The following is a 22,491-nucleotide window of genomic DNA, read 5'->3' on the forward strand; positions in this document are numbered from 1 at the left end:
TATCCCACTATGTCAGCATTGCACCAGATATGCTATTAGATTTCCTGGAAGAATTTTCAACGATATCATGACAAACCATTTGGAAGCAGAGATGAGAAGGGTCATACAGCAAAGTCTGTCAGAGCTGACAAAAAAATTCCACTCTCTACTTTATTTGGAAATTAAAAGGGAAAGAGATGGGAATCAAACAAACTCTCTGTGGTATTAAGTCAAATTAAATATAGTTAATAAAAATTAAGACATTTTGATGCTGCAGCGATATGGGTCCAATGATGAAAGAAGAAACAATGTTCTGAAGAATGAACTGTAATTATGGAAAACATATGGAGAGAGAAGAGAAAAAGTTAAAGGAGATGTAGACAGGTGCAATTTGATGGCAGTGAAAAGCTCTGGCCGCCATTGCAGACCTGCAATGTTTAGGAAAGGCTGCAGTTACACCAAACATCTGAAGTCCAAAATTTCAAATATATTTTGACTTTATTTTATGAATGTCCATCAGATATATATCTTTGATGTTACAGCACACTAGTTGAATAAAAATCAACAACATAAAAACCCTCTTCATAAAAGATCCAAGAAGTGAAATCCCAAAGCCATAACCAATTACTTTGTGAGCATATATCATCTTTGACAACCATATATAAATGACATCATGACAACAAATACAATGTACAGTAAGTGTGCAATGGTACAAAATATACAAAAAGGAATGTGTATTTAATATACATTCAACAATACCCCATAAAAATCTTTGTTGGGAAAGTGAAGTGCCTTTTCAAGAACAACAAAAAATGTACACCACTTCAGTTAAGATGCCTGATGTATCTCCCATCAAAAGAGTAAAGCCTGTGTTCTTTGACTGGAGATATAAAATAACTGAGCTGAATTTTTCCTAAAGAAAAAAAAAATCTAAACTTCATAAAATTTTTGTCCACATATGTAGTATAATAAAATATTTAGAATGCAGAAAATTCATTTAATTTAAATTTTACTTAAAAGTGGGCCCTCTTTTATTGATAGATCTAGCTCAGTCATATAAAATCAAAAATCTATATTACTTACAGCAAAAAGACCATTTCTGCTCATGTGTCTGTTCTGGTTTTAATGCATTCTACAATTCACATAATTTTGCTATAATGGAAATATGAGTCTGACCAGAGGTCAATACAAGAATCGTTCCTCATTTTTTCCTGGCTCTAGAAAAGTCTTGCATAATTTTACTGAAATATTTTTTGCCTAAGTTTCAGATTCCTTTGAGTTTGACCTCAATGGGAATTTCAGGAAATTATTACAGTGGTTATTATGAAGATCACATGCTTATAATGTGACTGATTTTATGAAAAAGTGCACCTATCCTCCAGTTTTCAAGGCACAATTTTGTGCCTTTCTTCCAAAGCAGATACCTGCACTGACAGCAGAGAGCATTTAGATACTGAGCTGTGCAAGTACATAACCCATGTGCAGCTCTGCTGGGCATCCATCTTCATTCCTCATGTGGGTTCAGGAATCAAGGTGGCCAAGTATTTCTAATAAGCCCCTCAACTGACAAAGCTGATCCGCGATTTCCAGAAGTAGAGATTCTTGCTTTACCTCCAGAGTTCAGGCTTTGTTGGTCTGCAACCCAAGGGAAAGGCGACATATTGGCAGCCAAATGGAGGGTACTGAAACTGCCAATGACCTCTCTTGAAAGAACAAGCTTCCACAGAGAGGGACAAGTGCAACTTGCACTGTAGGTATCACTTTCCTTCTCCTTATATAGTTTGGGTCTGCTATTGCCTATAAACTCATGTGCCCAGACCTACAATTCATACAACAACAGTTAACACATTTAAATTTAACTGCAACAGGTTTTACCCCAACACTGATGACCATGACTTAGGCATCAGAATGGGTTCGACTTGCAGGTGCAACACCACGCCTCTTGTATTAGAGGCCAACACAGATCATCCAGCCCTTCAAAGCATTAAAATCAAAAGGATTTTACAAAGTTCAAAACTCACCTGAGGCTCATTCTGAGTACCAATCACATTCCGATTTTAAGAGACTCATTGTTACGCTACTAAAGGACAATACACAACCTTTGCAGGTTTCGAGCCTCTCTGAAAATCATTTCTTATGAATATGTGTAGAAGGAGTGATAGGAAATGAAAGGTACCTAGAAATCATATGGCATGCCTAAGCAATTCCCAGGTGAATGAAAAAAAGTCATGTTATTTGCAGTATGTATATCTCTTCCTGAGTTGAATTTCACTCCCGATATGGAATCCAAGCCTCTGCTTTCTTTTTTGGCAAGGTACTCAATCACATGGTAAGGCAATCCAATTTTCTGGTTTGCTTCCTGTCTTCTTTTCTCCTAAATGGCCAACCATTTCTCACCAAGATCACCACTACAATGTGTGCCAGAATATGTTTAAAATATGGTCCTGTAAAAATAGAAATTAGGTTTGTTTCTTTGAAGGCAGCATTAATTCTTCATATATTCTGGGATCTTGAAGATTTCAGCTGAACAGATTCAAAATGATCTTCCTTCTCCTGCAATGGAAAAGACAGGTTCCCATCAACTGGGATTCATCAAATCCACTCCAAACAATTATTACAGTCACTTCTTCTCTTAATATCTCCAGAGCAGCCTTTGTCAAACACTTTGCATTATTTCTACCACATTCATCAAGTGCATGGTTTGACCCTTTATTATTTAATAACAATACTAATTCTGCAAAAATTTGCAAAATCGATAAAATTATGCCATATATATTGTTCATGGTACATTAGAGGGCACAGGGAAAGTCTGCATTTCATACTCATAGTATAGGACAGGTGATTAGAGCTGGGGAATTGCAAGGTAATCGTATCTATGGTTATTATTACTTATTAATGTGTTTTCTACAACAAATAAAATGTTTGGAGCAAAGTGTATGAACGTGAGCGCCACTGCCTTGTTGCTGGATTCCCATCCCATCTCCTCCTGTGGAAGACCCACAGGACAAAAGCAGTCTACAAATCCTTTGCCATCTTAAAAATCAGGGCTGGAGGATTGAGTTTGCTTTCTGTTTTTATTTGCTGGGTGGCAGCCTAGGCCATCTGGCCAGAAGGCATCAGGGTGAGAAGTGTGGACACACGCATTACTGCGTGTGTGAACAACCCAATGGTCCATGCAGAGCCAATGAATAAAGGAGCCCTAATAAAACTACTCACCAGAAAATGCTGGTTCTTGCTTCATGTACCTACCTTTTATACTTGTTGATGTACCCAAACAGTTTGGAAAATATGTTAAACTAACCTCATGATCTGATCTGTAAAGCCGTCTCACTCAGATCAGGACAGCCTAGTGCAGATGTGAGAAAGAGCAGAGGAGAAAATTGTCCTACACTACTCTGCTGCAGACTATATATTTCTTGTTCTGATAGACCTGGCATTGTTATGCTGGAGACAACAGATGGAACTAGAATAGCCTTAATGTGAAGTAGTTTCATAATTCTTCAACTCCTATATTCTCATTAAAAATAACAATAATTTCTTTCTGTATTACAGGCCTAGCCCTTAATTCCTTGGGTACTCAAAACCACTAATAGCTTGAGATGTTTTGCTTCATAGAAATGCCATTGCCTGGAGCTTGAACATAGAGTTAGGATACTTCAGATTTTTCTTTCTCTCTTAGTTTACATTTCTCTTTTTCTCCCCTGTTTTTCTCCATATATTTCTTCCATATTTTATATGCATGTGCAGCAGGAGATGAGTTTCCTCATCTTTTGCATAAATGAAAACCGAAGCCTATAACAGTTGTTTGGAGAAATATATATTAAATTCCATTTGTCTGCAAGGATACAGGACACAGATTTCAGTAAGTTAATGAGGTACTGGAAGCTGAGTTTGCCAGCTATGATTATCTAACAGGAAAAAAGGAACCAGCTTAGAAATATCTGACAGGCTTGTTTTAAAAGGAGAGAATACTCAGGGAGCCTGCTCAAAAAAAACCCCTCTTTTTGAGTCCAAATTCAAGTGGTCTGAATACTGAAGTACTAAAGCTTACTTTAAAAAGAAAAAAAAAAGAAAAAAAAAAAAACCAAAAACACTTCTCCCACACTCTCGTCTCTATACTTCTAATCAGGAAGGAGCCAGTTGTTTGTGCTGCAAATGGAGTCAGCAAAGCTTTTACACTTATCATTCATATAGCAAAAAATGACTCTCACCAGCAGCGCTGGTCATCACGCTCAGCCACACCCAGCCAAGCCATTTCATGGACAAAAATAAAAAAAAAATCAGCAGTATTTCGAAGTCCTTCCCTATAGGATTCAAAATGGAATCAACTTCCATTTTTGCAACACCACCACAAAATTTGATGTGATTTGATTTTATTTACATTTTCAATATTCTCAATATTGAATTAAGAATTAATATTGAGTTTCTGCCCCTTTCCACAAGGAACAATATTGATTTTGCAAGACAAATAGTCAGGCTGGGGTCAAGGGGAAGTTCCGCATATTAGCTGTGTAATGGTAACTTCTCCTAAGAGGGAGATCTGGGGAGGAGGTAGCATGTAAAGAGGAGACCAGTCTAATAAAAAAAGTGAAAGAACAAAGAGAAGAGCAAAATAAGGGAAAAGAAGACACATGGGTTTTAATTACACTGGACTCAATCACAGAAAGGCAAAAAAGGAATACAAGAATAAAATGTCAAAATTCAACATTCTGAAATCTTATTTGGACAAGAAACAAGAGAGTGACTTTTTAAAATAATTTCTTATTAGACCTTTTAAGAAACCCTCCTATTTTCAAATAATCCACTTCAGCAAAGCTGTTTGAAAGAGAAAATGTCATCCACCTTTATCCTGATCATAATAGATGCCCCACCTGGACTCCCTTAAAGACAACACTACCCTTCCCAATGTCTTCAAGACATTTGGAATAAGGACCAAAGTGCTTGCCGGATCTACCATGATGATCCTCTGTTGCTCCTCTCAGAAATGTTCAAAGGACACCAAAGACCTTTGTACTATGAACTCAGACGTGCACCAGCCTACATCACGTGTGCTGCAGAAAAAAATGTTTTTTGCTGTTGCTTCACGCTGAAATGGAGGAGGTTGTTGTGTTGGGTAACAGACTGTGGCTGATGCCTCCTCTACAACTGAATCCTATAGCCCTCAAAATTATGGTTCTCAAGTCAGCCATGAAGCCAGCCCAGGTGAGTTGCAAGCAGCCAACTGGTGGCTGTGTTCCCAGTGTTAATTTTCTGTATCTATAATCACTGTGTTTGCCTCAGCAATGGAGGTGTCTGGTAGGAATCCAGGCAGATAGGTTCCCCTCACCATTAACTGGTCTTTTTAGGAATCAACCATACAATAAAGAATGCTACTGAAATTTCTCTGCAAAAGAGAGCATTTACCCAATACCCTGCAACATTTTTTATCATTATCCATCCTGTGGATTTCAGCAGATTGACTGTGGACCGGGTGAAGCGTGCATGGGAGGCTGCGCAAAGCACTGTGCAAATTGGCATCAAAGCCTCATCACATCCAGCAATAAATAAAGGTAATAATTATTTCTAGTATTAATAGCAGCAGTTACTACTCACCTTCGTTGCTAAGGACTTGAGCTTCCCCAGCAGTGACTGCTTATTTGAATATACTACTTCTTCTTCATTATCTTCTCCTTCCATTATAGCACAGCTGTCAGCAGCTGGTAGCTCACACTCTTTTGAGTTTGCTGTCATCACTAATTTGGAATATTTATACTCCAGCCTGAAGATATAAAGCCAGACAGGCATAGATTTTTTTTATAAATGTCCATATTCAAAGCGTTTGCAATTTAGATTATCTGCAGTCCTTCCACATAGTTACTTCAGATGTATTTACTGGAAATTAGGTACTTTTCAATCATTAAAAATGTGTAACCAAAATAGTATTAACCATACATCGAGCTCCTGCTCTCCAGATTAGTCCTCTATCCTTATAAAAGAGCCATGTTTTCCAAAAAGACCGCAAGTATGTCGAGAAGATTTCCTGCATGAAGAAGTGCAAACTGTGTGCTGGTTGGGGCAACAGCAGGTTCAGCCTGTATCAGAATCTGCATCACACTTCTGTCCAAGGAGGTTATGGGGAAGAAGAGAGATGTGTAACAGTGTGTGGTAGGAGGCAGCAAGAGGTGGGGACCGTGATACTGGAGTCTGGATTTGGTGAAGCTGGCTGTGCTACAGGGTGATGAAATCCCACGAAGGTGGAATCATGTTTTGAAAGCTTATGGCATGAGATCTGGGAAGCAGAGGACAATGGGGATGGGAAAGAGTCTGTATGTTCAGTCTGAGAAGCAGGGATCTTCTGGGTGTGTACCGGACATGTCCTGACAAAATAGACCTAAGCAAGAACCCTATTTTAACCCAGCTGAAAGGGACTAATTAGATTGCAGAGATATCCTTTTGGTCTACAGACCTTGAGAGAGCCATGTTGCTTCAGGACCTAAGGTCAACTTCAAACTCTCAGTGGTTAAAAAGACAGTTCCTGCTGGGAAATTAAGCCATAACAAATTACTGTGGATTTTCTACATTTTCCTCACTAGCATTTTTGAGAGCCACTGCTTGCAGAAGAAACCTCAGCTTGGTGGATTACACTGTCATAAGGTCAGGTCCATGAAATGTCTTTCTGTCCGCTACATCAAGCTTTTGACTTACTTATATAAGGAAAAAATTTTCAGTACTTACTTCTGATTCTTCTTCCAAAAATAGCAGGTCAAGGCTATGAGCAGAACAGCAGTGAAAGCACCAACCCCAGCTCCAACTTTTAGCCAAAAATCCACTGTTTCACAAGTGCTGGTTCTTTTTTCTGGCAAGGGAACCCCTTTAATGCAATGCTTTGGCTCATTCCATACATACAAGGTTTCCTTTCAAACAGAAAATCGAAAGCACCAGAAAGTGAGCCGCTTGTAGGAAAAGAGAGAACTATCTGGAGTTGAAGAAAACAAGCTGTTTTGAGGTAGAAAGGTTAGACATCTTTTCAATGAAGGCAAACCAAAACATGTACCTCATGTCTTCAGACTCTAGGTGGAGTTATACTGTTTACTCAGTTGTCCCCTTGACAGTGCCTGTGGGTTCAGGCACAGCAAAAGGATTTCCTCTCCCACACTGCTTTTCACCTGGCACAGTGTGGGTTGGACAGCAATTGTGAATGTGTTGTGCCTGCATTGGAGCTGTTGATCAACAGGACAGTTCTGAACCTGTGAAAGGACTTTCTAATATTTGCCTAGAGAAGGCATCAGCAAAAAATCTGGAAGCAAGGAGGATGAATTTCTGAACTGAAATTCGGAATCCTGTCCTAGCCTGCCCCTGATGTTTACGGCTGTTAAAGAACTGAAGCCCTTTGGGCACTCTATCCTTCACAAATACCTTGCTAGCATGTATGAATGCATATGGACTTCACATCCCCATCCACAGAGCTAGTCAGCACAAGCCAGCTCCCCTCGAGGAACCACACTGCCATTGGCACAAATATCTCTGTGTTTCAACACAGCCCCTCACCAATAAGACTTGCACCCACCCAGCTCAGAGCCTGGTCTGAGATTTCCCAACTCTACCTGCATTTAAATATTGAGTTGGACACCAAAGTTCAACAGAGTCCAAGTTGTACCCAAATGAACCCATCTGACTTGGAGACATGGATCCTGTACCTGAAATCCTTTTTTGCAGGCTCCCTCAATCTCGTGGTAGTCTTGCTCCGTGCAGAGAGGGCAGGCTTCTGCACTTTCCCATACAAAGTAGAAAGTGCATCCATCGCAGGTCCCTGCAGGGCATGAGCTAGGAGGAGAGCAAAGCTTAGTTATTGCTTATTAAACACTCCAGGGTTCGCATCCTCGCTCCACATTCTGCTGCTGGAGATTGGTGCATAAAACAAATGGGTAAATATCCATCAAGTCAGCAGATGGAAAAATCTGGGGGAAGAATTTTTCCCAGTTCATAAAACGCTTTCTCAAGTGAAAACAGATGCTAGGCTGTCAAAGGTCTGAAATAACAGTTTAGTTCCTGGCAGTGAGTGCTACTCATGCACCTACGATGAAGAGGAGAGAAAGAACTAAGCCTTGGAGACCAAAAGAACTACTCCAGCATTCCCCCAGCATGGGCTAGCCCAGCAAGCACCTCTATCACTGTCTCCTGCACTGGGTGACTGTTCCACATGACTGCTGCTATCTGGTCCCTGCTATTGTTCTAATGCTGTCTGGGTGATTTCATCCATATGGAATAGACTTGTCCTGTCATGGTTAATTACTAGACGGATGTTCACCAGTTAATGAAGAGGTAACAGCTTTTCTTAGTCTAAGAGAGACTAATAACCCTATTTTGCATTCAGTCTGCAGAAGAAAGTTGTACTGGCTATGGCAGGACATTCACGCAGCTTTTGTTACTGACAATTACATCAGGTCTAATAGCAGCAGTGGCCAAAAGTCCACACAAGAAGCTAGGTCATGTAAATGTGAAATATATCCATTGAGAAAAATTGATTATTTTTTTTTTCTATATCATCTGGAAAACTGTCATCCTGATCTGAAGGAATGAAAAATCCACAGCCCTAATATCCTGAATTGAATAACTGACAACTGTCCTCTATGGATTATGGAACATTTTTTCAATGTACATGGCAAAAGCATTGACAGACCTTTCTCCTCAACCTCTTTCATTTGATACTGTCCCTTCATGTGATAATAAACACCATGTCTGGAGGATCAAGGAGTTACATGCAGTATTATTTGACATGTATCAGATATCTCACTGTTTGAAAATAGCTGTCTGACTGCTGAGCTAACCAAAGGGAGCTAGGAAGGGAGAGATCAAAAAGAACTGAGATAAGGTACATCACGTCAGCCGTGTGCCATTTCTGCCCATGCTCACACTTTTAAAAGCAAGGTCGGTTTCTCCTCCCTCACCACTGGTCAGTTAACACAGCTCACATCATGTTTAACCTACAACACTAGGAGGACACCTGGAGGGTTTTTACACAGCAGCTGATAATGTTTTTTTTCCCAGCATAACTAGTGTGTCAGGTCCCTAAGAAACTGGGGTAAGCTTCTCCAAAGTTGTTCAAACGTCAATTGCTCATCCATCACCTGTGAAGATGTCTCTTTGCCTTCATTCAAGTGAGCATGGCTCACCTGTCCCAAGGGACAGGGACCAAAGAGGATCCCACACTTCTCACAGTGTTAGCTTTTGGGAAAAGGACTTAGCTTTTGGGAAGGAGCATGAGTGAAAGGGTCACCAGCAGATTTATAGCAAGGTCCAAACAGACTAAGATGGGCCTTGACGGGCAAAGAGGAGGGTTATAAGGGTTGAAGGGAACTTCTGAAGAATCACATGGTGTTGCTGCAGAGTAATAGAATTCTTTTACTTTCTTTTTTTTTTTTTTTTTTTCCCCTGCAACTTGTCAGGTGCAGCCATAAACAGGACTTTGGAAGAAAGATGCTTTTTGAAGTCACTTGAATCAGAGTGAAGGGGAGAAAAGGTCAGGCAAATTAAACACAACTTGTACAAGGGGTCCAGGATACAAACTGGGGTGATGAGACACATAAATAAATACATACAGAATTTGAATTAGACAGAGTCAGGGCTCACATAAGCATTGCAATAGCAGATTTTATAGTTACTAGGACAGATTGCTCTTTTTCAAAAAAATCACTTTGTCCACAGCCACCACTATAGATCAAGGAAGAAAAACTACCTCTCAAAGCCATAACTAGGCTGTTTTGATCAGGAAGCCCAAGATTAAAACAAGGAACTGAAATAAAGAAGTGGAGACAAGAAAACATCACTACATTTTCTTTTGGCTTTAAGCTTGGAACAACCTGCCTGACCTCTAACATCTCTCACCACACAGTCTAAATACACACCAGTTGGTCTGCTGGGAGGTGATGGACACACATATACTTCATCTGGGAAAAAGGAGTGAGACCTACTGGGTGGCTAATGAGGGAGACAGAGTTTCTCATTGCTCTTGTCTAAAATTACTAATGAGTTTTGTAAAGATTACCTGAGGATAAAAGGCTTTTTGTCACTACTAGAATACAAATACATGTATACCTGGGCACAGAAAGCTCTCCTTGGTCTGGTTTGTTGGGGTTGCATCTCATTGTCACAACAGTTGCGCGGCCATTTTCACAGGAGGTTGTCACTGTTGAAGACCTAACGTCAAACAGGAGGAGAAATGTACTATGTTCCCACTACTGCAAATACCTGTTGCTCTTTCATAGGTCTTTGTCCATTCATGCAACTGCAATGCTAAAGAAATACCCATTACCACAGCACTTTTGCCTTTGTCAGATGGAAATAAAAAAAGCAGCAACAAAAGCAGGGTAAGTTTCACCCCTTCATATAAATCTCAAAGTGCTCAGAGATGCTACTCAAGGAACTGCTCTGTTTTTCTAGCTAGTTTGAATTCTGCTGAGTCAAGAAAAAACCCTGTCCACAAAACAGAATACAATGATTAAATAAGAGAATCACAGGTGTTGTGGTTGTTGTATTAGTCTGCTGAGAGTTTATGATGGCTCACTCCTTGCCTAGTAGTCTGAGAATCACACTGTCCTGAAACAGCACAAGGCAAAGGGGATTCAAAAAATGGACCTAATTCCATGAGAAACATTATAAGCCAAGTTGATGATATCCTCAAAATAGGGTCAGTGGTGTGGGGTTCAGTTTGCAGAATCAAACATGTAATTTAAGTATTCACATACGCATAAAGTGCTAATATCTCAAGTGCTATATATAGCCAGTTAAGATCTATCACTAAAGCCAAGAGAAACTAGAGAGCCAATCAGTAGAACAAATACAGGTATGTGCCTTAAAATAAGCTGAATAGCCCCACAGGGTCCAGATTCCAAGCTTAGAAACCCCATTCACATGAAGACACCAGCATGTAAACTTCTTAAAAGAGGTGATCTTTGAGCTGATTCTTACCCAGGCTGAGGTATTCTTTTTATGGAGGAAAGTGGAGAATAGGAGAAGCACACTAGTAACTGTACAGATTGGAACAATTATTTTTAACCTCTGTTAGTTCAGTTTTGTAACATCAAATTAAACACAAATACATGTGAAAGAAAATATGCAATGGGAGGTGGACATATCAAAGCCATATATGAGAAATTATGGAAAGGAACATGACACTGGAAGTGGCACCTGGATGAATCAAAGCTCTGGTACCACTCTCTACAGATCAAGTGTAATTTAGATTTGAGTAAACAGTGTTTGTTGACTTCATAAGATGTTCTTCAACATGCCAATCAACATCAGCCAGATACTGATTAAGATGATAAAGATTAAAGGTGGATTAAAGATCTCCCCTCACAGTTTTACTTCCCTTTAAACAAATGAAGAAATTTTTACCTACTTGTAAAAGAAATGCACATCAGGTATTTTGATTGGAGAGGGAGGAAACATATCTGTCTTGATACTGATATTTTCCAGCATTGTTTCAACAGTAGCTCCTAAAATTTGAGAAGGGGAAAAAAAAAAAAAAAAAAGGAACAAGCTAAGAATGGATTTCTGAAGGGATCACATATAACATTTTCTCAGTCTGAAATATATGGGTCTCAATAGCATTTAATGGCATTACTATACATTATACACTTTTCTTCTAACTACAATTTGCAGATTTGAACATTCCTCGTACAGTCTGATTTCCTCATACAGACATAACGAAAAATGAATAAAACAACACCAGTGTAAGTAAGTTTTGCTCTTTTGTATGAATTTAAAGCGATCACAGGGTATTACAGAATCATAAAATAATTGGTTGGGAAAGGATTGCTGAAGATATCTGATTCAATCAGCTGTTCAAAGCATATGCCTTGAATGTATAACCCTAACACATCATAACGGTGCAACACTCTGAGAAAACTGCAGTGCTGTGGGAGAAAAACTGGAAGATGCAATGACAATATTCAGATGGATTATGGAGTCGTAGTCAAGCCTAATGTCACATTTTGGAAAAAATGGAACAACACAGGTTACACAGATCTGCATGGATTTTGGAGAAGAGTTGAAAAAGAGGAAAATTCAAGTAAGCAAAGTTCTTGGAGATCCTTCCAACCCCGTGAACCAAAGAACACAGAAAATATTGGTTGCTGCACTGCAACATTTCAGAAGAAAAGGGAGCTGTACAAATGGGATAGGCTGCATTCTTCTAGTGAGGTGAAAAATTGCTAGAACAAGAAAAAGTGGTAGTAGCCAGCAACTGGCAGGAAGATGGGAAAGACTGAAGAAAATAAGTTTTCCACTTGGTTTTGCAACAGTTCAGTCTAGCTGAATTCTTAGGACTTTGACTTGACTTTGATTAACTGTCATTACATTTGAGAGGACAATTCACACAGCTGGAAAATCCATGTCTGGTTATAACCCTTTTAGGTACATATGGTAGATGACAAAGGTGACAGTATGCACTAGACACCACAACCTGGTGTAGGACGAGTCAGAGCCAGGGACTGTGAAAGCACACGGATCAATGTGCTCAGTAACATCGCTCAGGAGGGCTTGCAGGTGAGGTACAGCTACAGAGCATCACATCAACAGGCAGAACAAAATGAGCTGTGGTGCAGCAACCATCAGGGCAAGTGCAGAAAGGTGTTGGGTTATTGTGGAGGGGCCTCTGTTCTGAGAACATACGCTGATGTCAGCAAGGATGATCATTTCCTCTCATCAAAGACATTGCATCAAACACAGGGTAACTAAAATTGGGATTGCAACAGAGTTAGTTACTCACTAGACTGGAAAATGATAGCTCCTTAGGACCTTATTATATTCAAGAGGCAATGAAAGAATATTCCCCACCAATATGCAGTACCATACAGATGGCATCTCAAAGTGCAATTTCTCAAAAATAAGAACACTGGAAGCAAAACCAAGTGTGGGGAAAAAAAAAAAAAAAAAGTAATTCTTCAGAGGATATTAATTATAAGGCTAAAAAGCCACAACGACTTTCTCAAGAATGACAATAGCTTTTACTAAGAGTCCACATTGGATCAGAACAGCGGTAAAAGAGCAATTCAAATAAAAATATTGGTACAAGCTTAATGGAGGGAGAATAGAGAATCAAACAAAATCAAAAGTTATGAGTTACAGAAAGATGATAATGGATGCTAAAGACTTCAGGGAAAAGCCTATGTTTGGCAGTAATAGAAAAATTGTAAGTTTGGAGATTTTTTAGAAATACTAGAAATAAAAGTACATCTTATGGATAGGAAAGGCAAATTTCAACCATTTTAAAACGTAAAAATTGTGATAAAGAAAAGTTAGCAGAAGAGCTTGATATCTATTCTCTCTATTAGGAAAAAATCAGGCCTACTTGTTTTCCAAGACAATGACTGAACACCTCATTGCTTCAGCGGCAGGAGAGAATATTGGCATCTACTTGGCATGCACACTTATAAACTAGCAAACCCATACTTAAGAGTGACCTTTAACAGAGCTTTTAATGATAGTAAAATGTCAAAAGACTGATGGAGAGGGGATATGGTAAGCCAAATTACAATGTAGCTAACACAATGAGGCAAAATATCAAGAATGGTAAGTGGAAGATGGGTTTCACTTAATGAATAGATACATAATGAGTGATAGTCAACATGAATTTATGGGGAACATCTCCTGTTGAACAATCTGATTTCATTCCTTGAGTGCTTATGAATTTGGTTGCTAAAGAGAATTATGTAAATTTATCAAGAATTTCACTAATTACCACATGAGATTCTGATTTAAAAGTTAGCAGTATAGTATCAATTAAACGGACACTCTGCATTAAATATTATTTCACTAACTAATTATAAAATTATCTGGCCATGGGAAATTGTCATCAAATGTGGTATGTCTCCAGGCTTCTCAAGGCATTGATATTGGAGTCCAAAAATGGAAGATTATCATCAGGGATCTGCAAGTAACTATATAATAGCTGCTGGTAAAGTGTATAAATGAGACAAAGATTAAGAGGAACAGGAATAAAATACAGAGAAACTTGGTTCACTTGGTAAGCTGGTCCCAATCGTATTAAACATATTTTAGTGCAGAGAAGTGCAGCAAGAGATGAAGGCCAGTCCTGAGGAAGAGAGATTTCCCCTTGGAAACTAACTCTGAAACAAGATGTAGCATGGACATCAGATCCAAGAAGCCATCATGAAATTCCAGGAGTCTGGAGAAAGAAGGACTCAGGGATTCCATCCTTGCATGTAAGTACAAATACAGAAGTGATTTTTATTGCCATTATAGTGAATTAAATACTGGAATCCTATTCCATTCTGAAACCTATGCTTTAAGAAAATATAATAACAAGTTACAGATGCTTCAGAAAGAACTCCAAAAATTATTCAGATGCTTGAGAGAAATACATGATAACAAGTGAATTAGAAGAACTTGGTCTAGTTAGTTTATCAGAAGAGCAGACTGGGGAGGATGTGATGATTCCAGTACACACAATATATTTCTCCAAAGAGGAAATTGTGTGTGTGAAATGGATAAAGAATAACAAGAAGCAAGAGATGAAAGCTGAAGTCAGGCAAATTCAAACAAGAAATGAGTCTGCTTTAAAGCAAAATACAGAGACAGTGTTTGACCAGTGGAAAAAAATACCAATGACTGTGGCAAAGCTTTTATTTCTGGCAGTCTTAAAAGTCCAGGTTGAATGCTCTTCCAAAGACGTGCTTTTGTCAAACATAAGTTTCTGGGCTCAGCGCCAGGGAGAAAGTACAAACACTCAGTGCCTGTAATGGATAGGTGAGCAGACTAAATGACTATATTGTCTAATCTGGCCTCAGACTCTGGGAACTTGTGAGTCAGAGCAATGCAAGACTTAATGATGTGCACGGCCCCATGCTGCCCTAAGCCTTCTCCTTCCTCGCCTAATTATGTCCCAGCACCAGCTTCTTCTTCTGAAATTGCCCAAGTGGGGACTTGGCATGGACAGAAACACTTGGACAAATGGGACTACTACAGTGATTGGTCTTGCCCTGCATGAGGTGGGTAGGAAACATGAAAGAAAACCAGTGCTTTTTAATTACATTCTCCAGATTTTTGTCCCGAAATTCTGTGCACCATGGGACCCACCAGACCAAACACAGGGTAGAGTGAGTAACATGGACATGGAAAACAAAGAATGGGGGCAGCCCTTACTCTTCTCCTTCAGCCATCAGCTGAACTGAAACAGCAGCAAAAACCAATGGTGTCTGTCCAGATCTGCTTCACAGCTCGGAACAAAGCGAGACTGAATCTCGGGCTGCCCTTCCACTCTTCCCCCAAGGTAATGCAGTACTGCTGAGCTGAGAAGGATATACTCTGCAGCCCCAAATACACAAGGGTACATCTATGATAACAACAAGCAGAAGACAAACCATGTACCTAAGAACCTGTCAGCAAGGCTGTTGGACTGCAGAGCCAGGGCTGTTCGGAAACCCTTGCTGTCCGACGGAATGATGGTGGACTGACAGACGAAAGCTCCCACAAAATTAGAAAAATCTTCTGATTCTGCAACCATGTCCTTCAGCGTGACATCTGTGATATTGTCAGTGCAAATAGCCATCTTCTTCCCCTGTGGACAATCAAGAAAAAATGAGGAAGATGTTGGTTGTTGATAAGATGTGGAAAAGCCTGAGAAAGGAGAGACGGCAAACTGGATGAGTTTGATTACTGCACCTTAGTAACAACTTGATATTTCTGTCATGAGAGGGTCAAATTGCAATAACAAACTATGAAAGGTACGATTAAAGCCTTGTACAGACCCAGAAACATTATGTCACCTCTGGTATGTCTTATCAGAAACCTGTGTTATGAAGCACTCTTCTTTGTTTATCTTGACAGCACAGTGTTTACTTGCAGAGCATAATAAAATGGCTTGCAAAGGAAAACTATTTCCCTTGCCCTTAAATGATATACTGTAGAATACCTCTTTATTTGAGATTTAGTACAGATAAAATATTTTCAAAGCACAAATACATGAAATCCCTAAACAGATATACAGCCTTCAAGGCTGCATTAATGTCATGTGTCAAGACCGGTGCTAGAATCCCAGAGCAACAGCAATACAAGACAAATCACCAGACTCAGTTGTCCTGATAAAATGCCAAGCACTCATGACCTAATCATTTGGTCGGTGGTACTGTATTACCATCGTAATACTCTGGGAAAATGAAGACCAGTTCCATGGGGGAGTGAGCATATCTGTACCGCTGCGGATCCAGTTGCCAGCAGTTCTAGCCAGGTGGTACTTAAACACACATTTAAGCCTAAAAGTATGCAAAACACTGCAAAGAAATATGACTAAACATTTGCCTCAACTCATGCAAACCCTTTGGGATATGGGAAAGAGACTTCAGAACTTCACAGGGCTGAACATTAATATAAACTACATGCATTGGCATTCATGGGACAATACACATCACTGGTACTGCTCTGACACTTCAATTTATGTATGTCCAAGCTGCAGACAGAAAAATCTCGACTCTGGGGCAGAGACTGCACTCATGGACTAAACACATTTTTCCACCACTTTCAAAGGCTGCAGTGAAAGTCAGCAGTGAGCACCTCAGCCACTGGCAGAGAGCAGTGACCAGGGGCTCTGCTGACTGCAACATTTCCAGCCAAGTCACAAGCGAAACATACGGAAAGAAGTTGGCCATTGAAAGGCTCTGACTCTTACTTGAGTTCCTTGGTGACAGCTCAAAAAGGTCAGGGTTGTGAAGTGAGTTGAAGGCACAAGAACTAAGAACAGGTAGGGCTGTGACAGGGAGTTTCTTCTGAGTGTTTCTTATACCTAAAACACTGTCATCTCTGCTCTGGAAAATCACTTGGCTGCTCAAAAGTCCTCTTGCACTGCTGAGCAAGATCCAGAGAGAAGTGTTTGCCCGGTGTCAGTGACAGCTCAGCTGTCCTCATCTTGTCTCTGTGACCCCACAGAGCATCAACATGGGCAGCAAATTGGTCAGTCCCCCTGAGCCTCAACACCAGCTGATCTTACCTCATTCCCACACAGGCTGATGTTAAAGAAGTGGAAGAACTTGGTTCCTCGCGAGGTGAAGCTGGGTCCACTCATCAATGAGCCCACCTGGCTGAGGTTGCTAAAATCATAATTTAGGGTCTGGTTATCCTTGATGTATGACACCAAGCAGTCGCTGAAGCAGGCAGAGTGGTCCTTCAGAGAAGAAAAGGCATCCGTTAAAGAGCAGTTAAGGACCAGCAGCAAACTATTCACCTGGGAGTTAAAGCAAGCAGGTGCAGACAGGACTGCTTTCTTTGTTAAGGATGGAGGGCAACTTTGTCCTGTTCTGGAATTCACCTTTCCCTTAGGAGAATTCGCACTCCTGTTTCAGTCCCTTGTAATCCCATATCAGGGCTCTAATGTTCCCTACACCTGGCCTTTCTGCTGTCTGCTGCTTTAGCCAAGAAAATGCAGTTTCTTGCTTTGTTTTGTTGTGGGTGCTTTTAGGATCCAAATGTCCCAGCTTAAAGCCCTGTAGATAGACGAGAGCATGGCCTCAGTTACACTTTCATCTTGCAAAGGAAACACAAGAAACAGGGACAGGATATGAACCCAGCTGAAGACAGGCAGAATTCAAACAAATTGGAGCAGTTCAAGTCCCTGTGCAGCTCCTTGCCAAAGGATGCTGCACATGCTAAATGTTTATCTAGGTTTAAGGGCAATTTATAAAAGACGAACTTGTTACAGGTTTCTAAAGACACAGAAACATCATCCAGCTGAGGAAGTCTCTTGAGTTTAAAGCAGCAGGAGGCTGAGACAGTTTTAAGTGGAAGTAACATACACGTTTGCCACTGTCCCTAGTACAACTTCTTGAAATGAACCGATTTTGACAGTGTGGCCAATTTTATCTTCTTATTGCATATTTACAAACAGAAATTAGATTAGGGACATATTTAGAAGAGTGGGATCACTGGTTATAATTATACCTCGATGCTCACAAGGCACATACCTGTAGGAAAGCACTAAAACTGGCCCTTTGAATGCCTGTATCCCAATAAACCCTGTCTGCTCATCACTCAGAGACACTTGGTTTCTGTACCTTGGTGCTCTTGCTGCCAGGCCCACACGGGATGCAGGCCTCCCTGCCATAGACCTGGTGGATGGACAGGAAGGTGTTGACTGGACACTCCTGGCACTGGCTGGTCTCCTTCTCAATGTAGTGTCCTGTCGGGCAGGGCACACAGGATGAGCCAGACTGCTCAGAACCCAGCGCACAGGCCCGGCAAGAAGAGGCGACTCCATCCACTGCGTTGGTCACCGTGATGGAGTAGATCTTTGCCATGTCATTGATGAACTGTCTGCTCTGGAACGAGAGCCAAGGAACCACCCTGGTGTCATCACACCATTGCACTTGGGCACTAATCACAACTCTGTGCACCAGTGCACTGATTCACGGATCGACTTATGCATGCATCTGTCTTTCACATGGATGATTTATCCACAGCTGCCTCCCAAGGGCTGCTATACGGTGACAGACACTTGCCCCTTACAAGAAGACTGTCAACTTTAATGGAGGGCAAGAGCTCTGGCCATGAGTGTCCAAGGAAAGCTGTGCTGTGAAGCCCTTTACATGAAGAAGTACTTACATCTTGGCCCTCGTTTATTCTCTGAAAGGCCCAGGTGAATGTGAAGGAAGCGTTTTTGGAGATGATGTGAGTGTAGGATTGTTTCTCTTTACTTCTTTCCCATGATTCCACCACATTGGTGTTTTTTCGATTAACATCCTATAAAATGGACATGAATTTTTTTTTTTAAAGATTAAGAGTGTGGTCACACTACACTAAACACCATTGTTTTATAATATAGAGATTAGTATATATAAAGCACTTTACCATTGTATTTAATATTTAATAAAGGAGAGCAAACATATTTATTCAGTTTTCCACCACTGTTAATTTTTTAATTGAGAATGGGTGTCTATTCCAAAATATGCTCTAGTACACACAACTCTTAAATTCAAAGTCCTATAGCAGGTTATAAATGTCATGAGGACAGACTCGCACAGTGGTTCTTTCAGAACTGAAATTCTGTTTATGCATAAAACTTGTGGGTGGCAGAGCACAGAAAGGGGAAGGCCAAAATTCAAAGAAAAGTTGTAGTTTCCACAGTCTTTGGATACCCACTTTGTTGGTGTCTACTGAAACAGAACTGGAAACAATAAGACAGCATCAAAGTTTACATAAGAAAAACATCTTCAATCTATATTTGTGTTTCTTATTCTCCATCATCTGTAAATGTTCCAGAGAAAGATGCTTTTCTTTTAAAACAGATTCCTTTAAATTACCACTAAAGGCAGATTCCTTTAAATTACCACCTAATTTCACTTCATTCTCTTTAAAATAAGAGCAGATTCCTTTAAAGTACCACTAAATAAAAAGAAGGACCAGCATCCCTTTGCAATGGAAGGAGCAAGGGAGCAGTCGTAGATTCAGTTACCTTCCTCAGCTCATGGACTTTCAATAAGCAGATAAGGAAAGTAAAAAACACTTTGCTTTCACAAACAAACATTGGTCTGCAGCCCTACTGATCCCCCAGATCACTGACAGAATCAAGTCTAAATTCCCTAATTTTCTGTTTCACATCCCTCTGTCCCGTATTTTGATTCATGACTCTATTAGACAGAGGCTGAAGGAGAGACACTGAGAATTTTATCAGTCAGCTTAACAAAGGAAAATTTGGCTCTTTGGTGTACAATGATTCCTTTTAAAATAAACAGATAACCAGGAATGGTTTGCAACTTGTGTGGTGGAGGAATTCTGCTAGGTCGTTCATTAAATCCTTCCTGCAAGGGCACCGCAGATATTAAACTAATGTCATACTTAATCTTAGTCATAATAAACCAAGTGCAACTAATCACACCTATGTAGAGGTATTAAAGTGACATGTGGAATACCAGGTTCAGTCCTCAGTCATGGAGAGAGAGGTCTCACTTACCGCCATAAAGTACAGCACACAATCTGCTGAACAGATGGTCTCAAAAATAAAAGTAATCCGTCCTAGTTCTGACCCAGTCACTCCTGTCACCGATGTCGGAGGTCTGTTTAACAGAGAAGGAACAAAACATTTACAAGGTGCTTTCCAGACAGGCAGCAATCAATCCCTCAAATTGCTTTTTGCACAGCGAGGAAACCGTCAAAGTCCTGTCACATAAAACCTGCCCTTGCAGAACTGCCGAGGCCAGGTATGCACAGCAGCTCTGCCTCAGATATCGGGCGCAGTAGGGTTATTTTTTAACTGTCTGACTTCTTTATGGTAGAGTTCCCTCCTTATAATCAACACCTGAATTTGACCATATTGGAAGGGAATCTTATGACTTAAATGCATTACATGTTTTAAGTGATTTACACCGATTTAATGGCCTCTACCCTCCACTGGTGGGGGATGCTTTCAGGAGTTTCACGCAAATGAGAATTATTCAGGGTGCTTCCCTGCAAAGTACTAAACAGCAAAGAGCAAGCTGGTGCACACCAGGCTTTTCCACAGATATGTTTCTTGCTTCTCGGTTTATTTTAATTGCTCTTTACCCATACTGTAAAATAAAAATCAGGGTTTGCTCATGGGGTGTAAGAAGTCACAATCCCTTGTCAGCTGAAATACAACAAAGGGAGGGTGAAGCTCATTTTGCCATACCTTACCTGTCTGAATATTTGACACCTGGTCTGGGCTAGGAGGCTAAGCTCACTCTTTTGACAAAGAGACACAAGCACCTCAAGGAGCTATCTCATCTTGTCTGAGGGTCCATGAGAGGTGGGATGGCCTGTTGTCCTCAGTGCCTCTCCGCTGGCCCCAGGGGAAGCACAGACTGTGCAGGCTGCCTGGAGCCACATCACAAAGTAACTTGGGTTTCTGCAAAACACCTTCAGGACAGGCACCAGCATCCACCCTATGGCAGGTTTAGCTGGTTACTTCAGGATAGTTTAGAAACAGAGGGATAGGAAAATCTTTTTTCAGTTTCCACACAGCCAACCAGCTGGCATCCCAGACCAAAGCAAACACTGCTAGAAAACAAGGCCTTATAGAATGGTCTGCTGCAACGGGCTGACTAAGGACACAGGAATAAAATTCAAGTTTCCTCTTGTCTCTCCTTCCTGACATTATTGCACTTGAGAAAGGAAAACTGGGTTCATTCCAGGGGTAAAGTGAAATAGGTGTAAGAAACAGAGATAAGTGAGAAATAGATGACAAAAAATCCTGTTCCTTACTTAAATCCTGGGATGTGCAGGTTCAAGATAAGATAATCATTGTCAGAGCCTCCTGCCCCACTCTGAATGTGATCACCAGCCACCTCCCAACCTTCACAGGACAAAAAAAAAGAAAAAAAAAAAATCAAGATATGAATGATTTCTGGGTCATATGGCAAAAAAAATTTTCGATGTTACCATACGTTTTTAAGCAGTTCAGTACTTTAGTACATTTTAATGATGCCTTGTATAGAGCAGTATAATAATGCTTTTGAATGAAAAATTCTAGTAGTTGTATGAACTGCTGATTTTACAGGCAAATGTCACCTTGAAATCAGCAAAGCAATTGAAATTCCCTGACCTGTGCTGTGCAGCTCAAGGGGGATGATCCATCTGATCTCTTCCAGCCTTAAAACAGATGAATCAATGAATCTATGTGTTAAACATACTTCAGTGCCCCTCTGCTCGAGACGGATAATTCAAAGCTTGAGTTACAACTGCCTGACAGGGCGATTTAGGCTGAGGAAAATCTTCCTGAGAAAGCTGGAGGTGGGAGATGTCCTGAACAGGATCATTTTCACCAGTGAGTTGTGACTGCTCTCTGCTGCAATTTTAGCACATGTGCAGAGAGAAAGATCTGAGGGCTAAAGGAACAAAATCACAGGCTTTAATTAAGTTTTCAAGAATAATTATGTGTGACCTTGATGGGCATAGTTATCACAAAACGTGTAAGGAGGAAAACTAGAGAGAAGTCAAATTGGTTTTTTCCAATGGGGATGTTGAGATGCATCAGTCTATGGTGAGATAGGCCCTTGGCTGAGGGGACCTTCACATATGCTGCAACTCCTGCCCTCTTCTGGTGTACAAGAGATTTTTTATTTCTTTGTGATATTGTGACATTGCTTCCTACAGGAAATTTCAAGCCCGGTGCAATTAAAGAAGAGGAGGGAAACTGTGCTGCGACTCACATAGCAAAGAGCATGCTTATTATGATGGGTGCTCCATTACAACAGTGATCAGTGAAGGAGACAGGCACATAGCACAGGGAGTTTGGCTCACCGTTCATCCCATCGCACTTTGAGTTCCCGACATTAAAGCAAGATGTCTTCATGTTGCCTGGCAGGATGTTCCACCACTTGTACTCAAACCCAAGAGCTGGCTCAGTCCCAGCAGGGCAGGCTCTACACTCTACAGGGCGAGAAAAGGAAATCACAAGGTCAAAGCACATCTCAAAAAGTGTTTTAAAGAACACAGATATTACTTTTCTACTCTCTGAGGCAAGTAATGAGCAAAGAAAATAATTTATTTCTTTATAATTAAACAGTC

General features: G+C 40.5%; 1 protein-coding gene across 1 annotated transcript in view; it reads right to left on the bottom strand.

Annotated features, from left to right (window-relative positions):
* Window positions 1-467: 467 nt before the first annotated feature.
* The window catches only part of ELAPOR2 (endosome-lysosome associated apoptosis and autophagy regulator family member 2), a 102,893-nt gene continuing 80,869 nt past the window's right edge, over window positions 468-22,491 (bottom strand). Inside the window, exons 10-22 of the mRNA XM_074903442.1 lie at window positions 22,225-22,353; window positions 21,187-21,277; window positions 19,919-20,021; window positions 18,571-18,708; window positions 18,024-18,287; window positions 16,964-17,137; window positions 15,349-15,538; window positions 11,357-11,453; window positions 10,054-10,155; window positions 7,656-7,782; window positions 6,694-6,872; window positions 5,572-5,737; window positions 468-2,532 (exon numbers count right to left, since the gene is read on the bottom strand). Coding sequence (XP_074759543.1) covers window positions 2,473-2,532; window positions 5,572-5,737; window positions 6,694-6,872; window positions 7,656-7,782; window positions 10,054-10,155; window positions 11,357-11,453; window positions 15,349-15,538; window positions 16,964-17,137; window positions 18,024-18,287; window positions 18,571-18,708; window positions 19,919-20,021; window positions 21,187-21,277; window positions 22,225-22,353 — 1,820 coding nt within the window. The 3' untranslated portion in view covers window positions 468-2,472. The remainder of the gene's footprint in view (window positions 2,533-5,571; window positions 5,738-6,693; window positions 6,873-7,655; window positions 7,783-10,053; window positions 10,156-11,356; window positions 11,454-15,348; window positions 15,539-16,963; window positions 17,138-18,023; window positions 18,288-18,570; window positions 18,709-19,918; window positions 20,022-21,186; window positions 21,278-22,224; window positions 22,354-22,491) is intronic.

The sequence above is a fragment of the Athene noctua genome, chromosome 3 (assembly GCF_965140245.1).
Source record: "Athene noctua chromosome 3, bAthNoc1.hap1.1, whole genome shotgun sequence".
In the NCBI taxonomy this organism is placed as follows: Eukaryota; Metazoa; Chordata; class Aves; order Strigiformes; family Strigidae; genus Athene; species Athene noctua.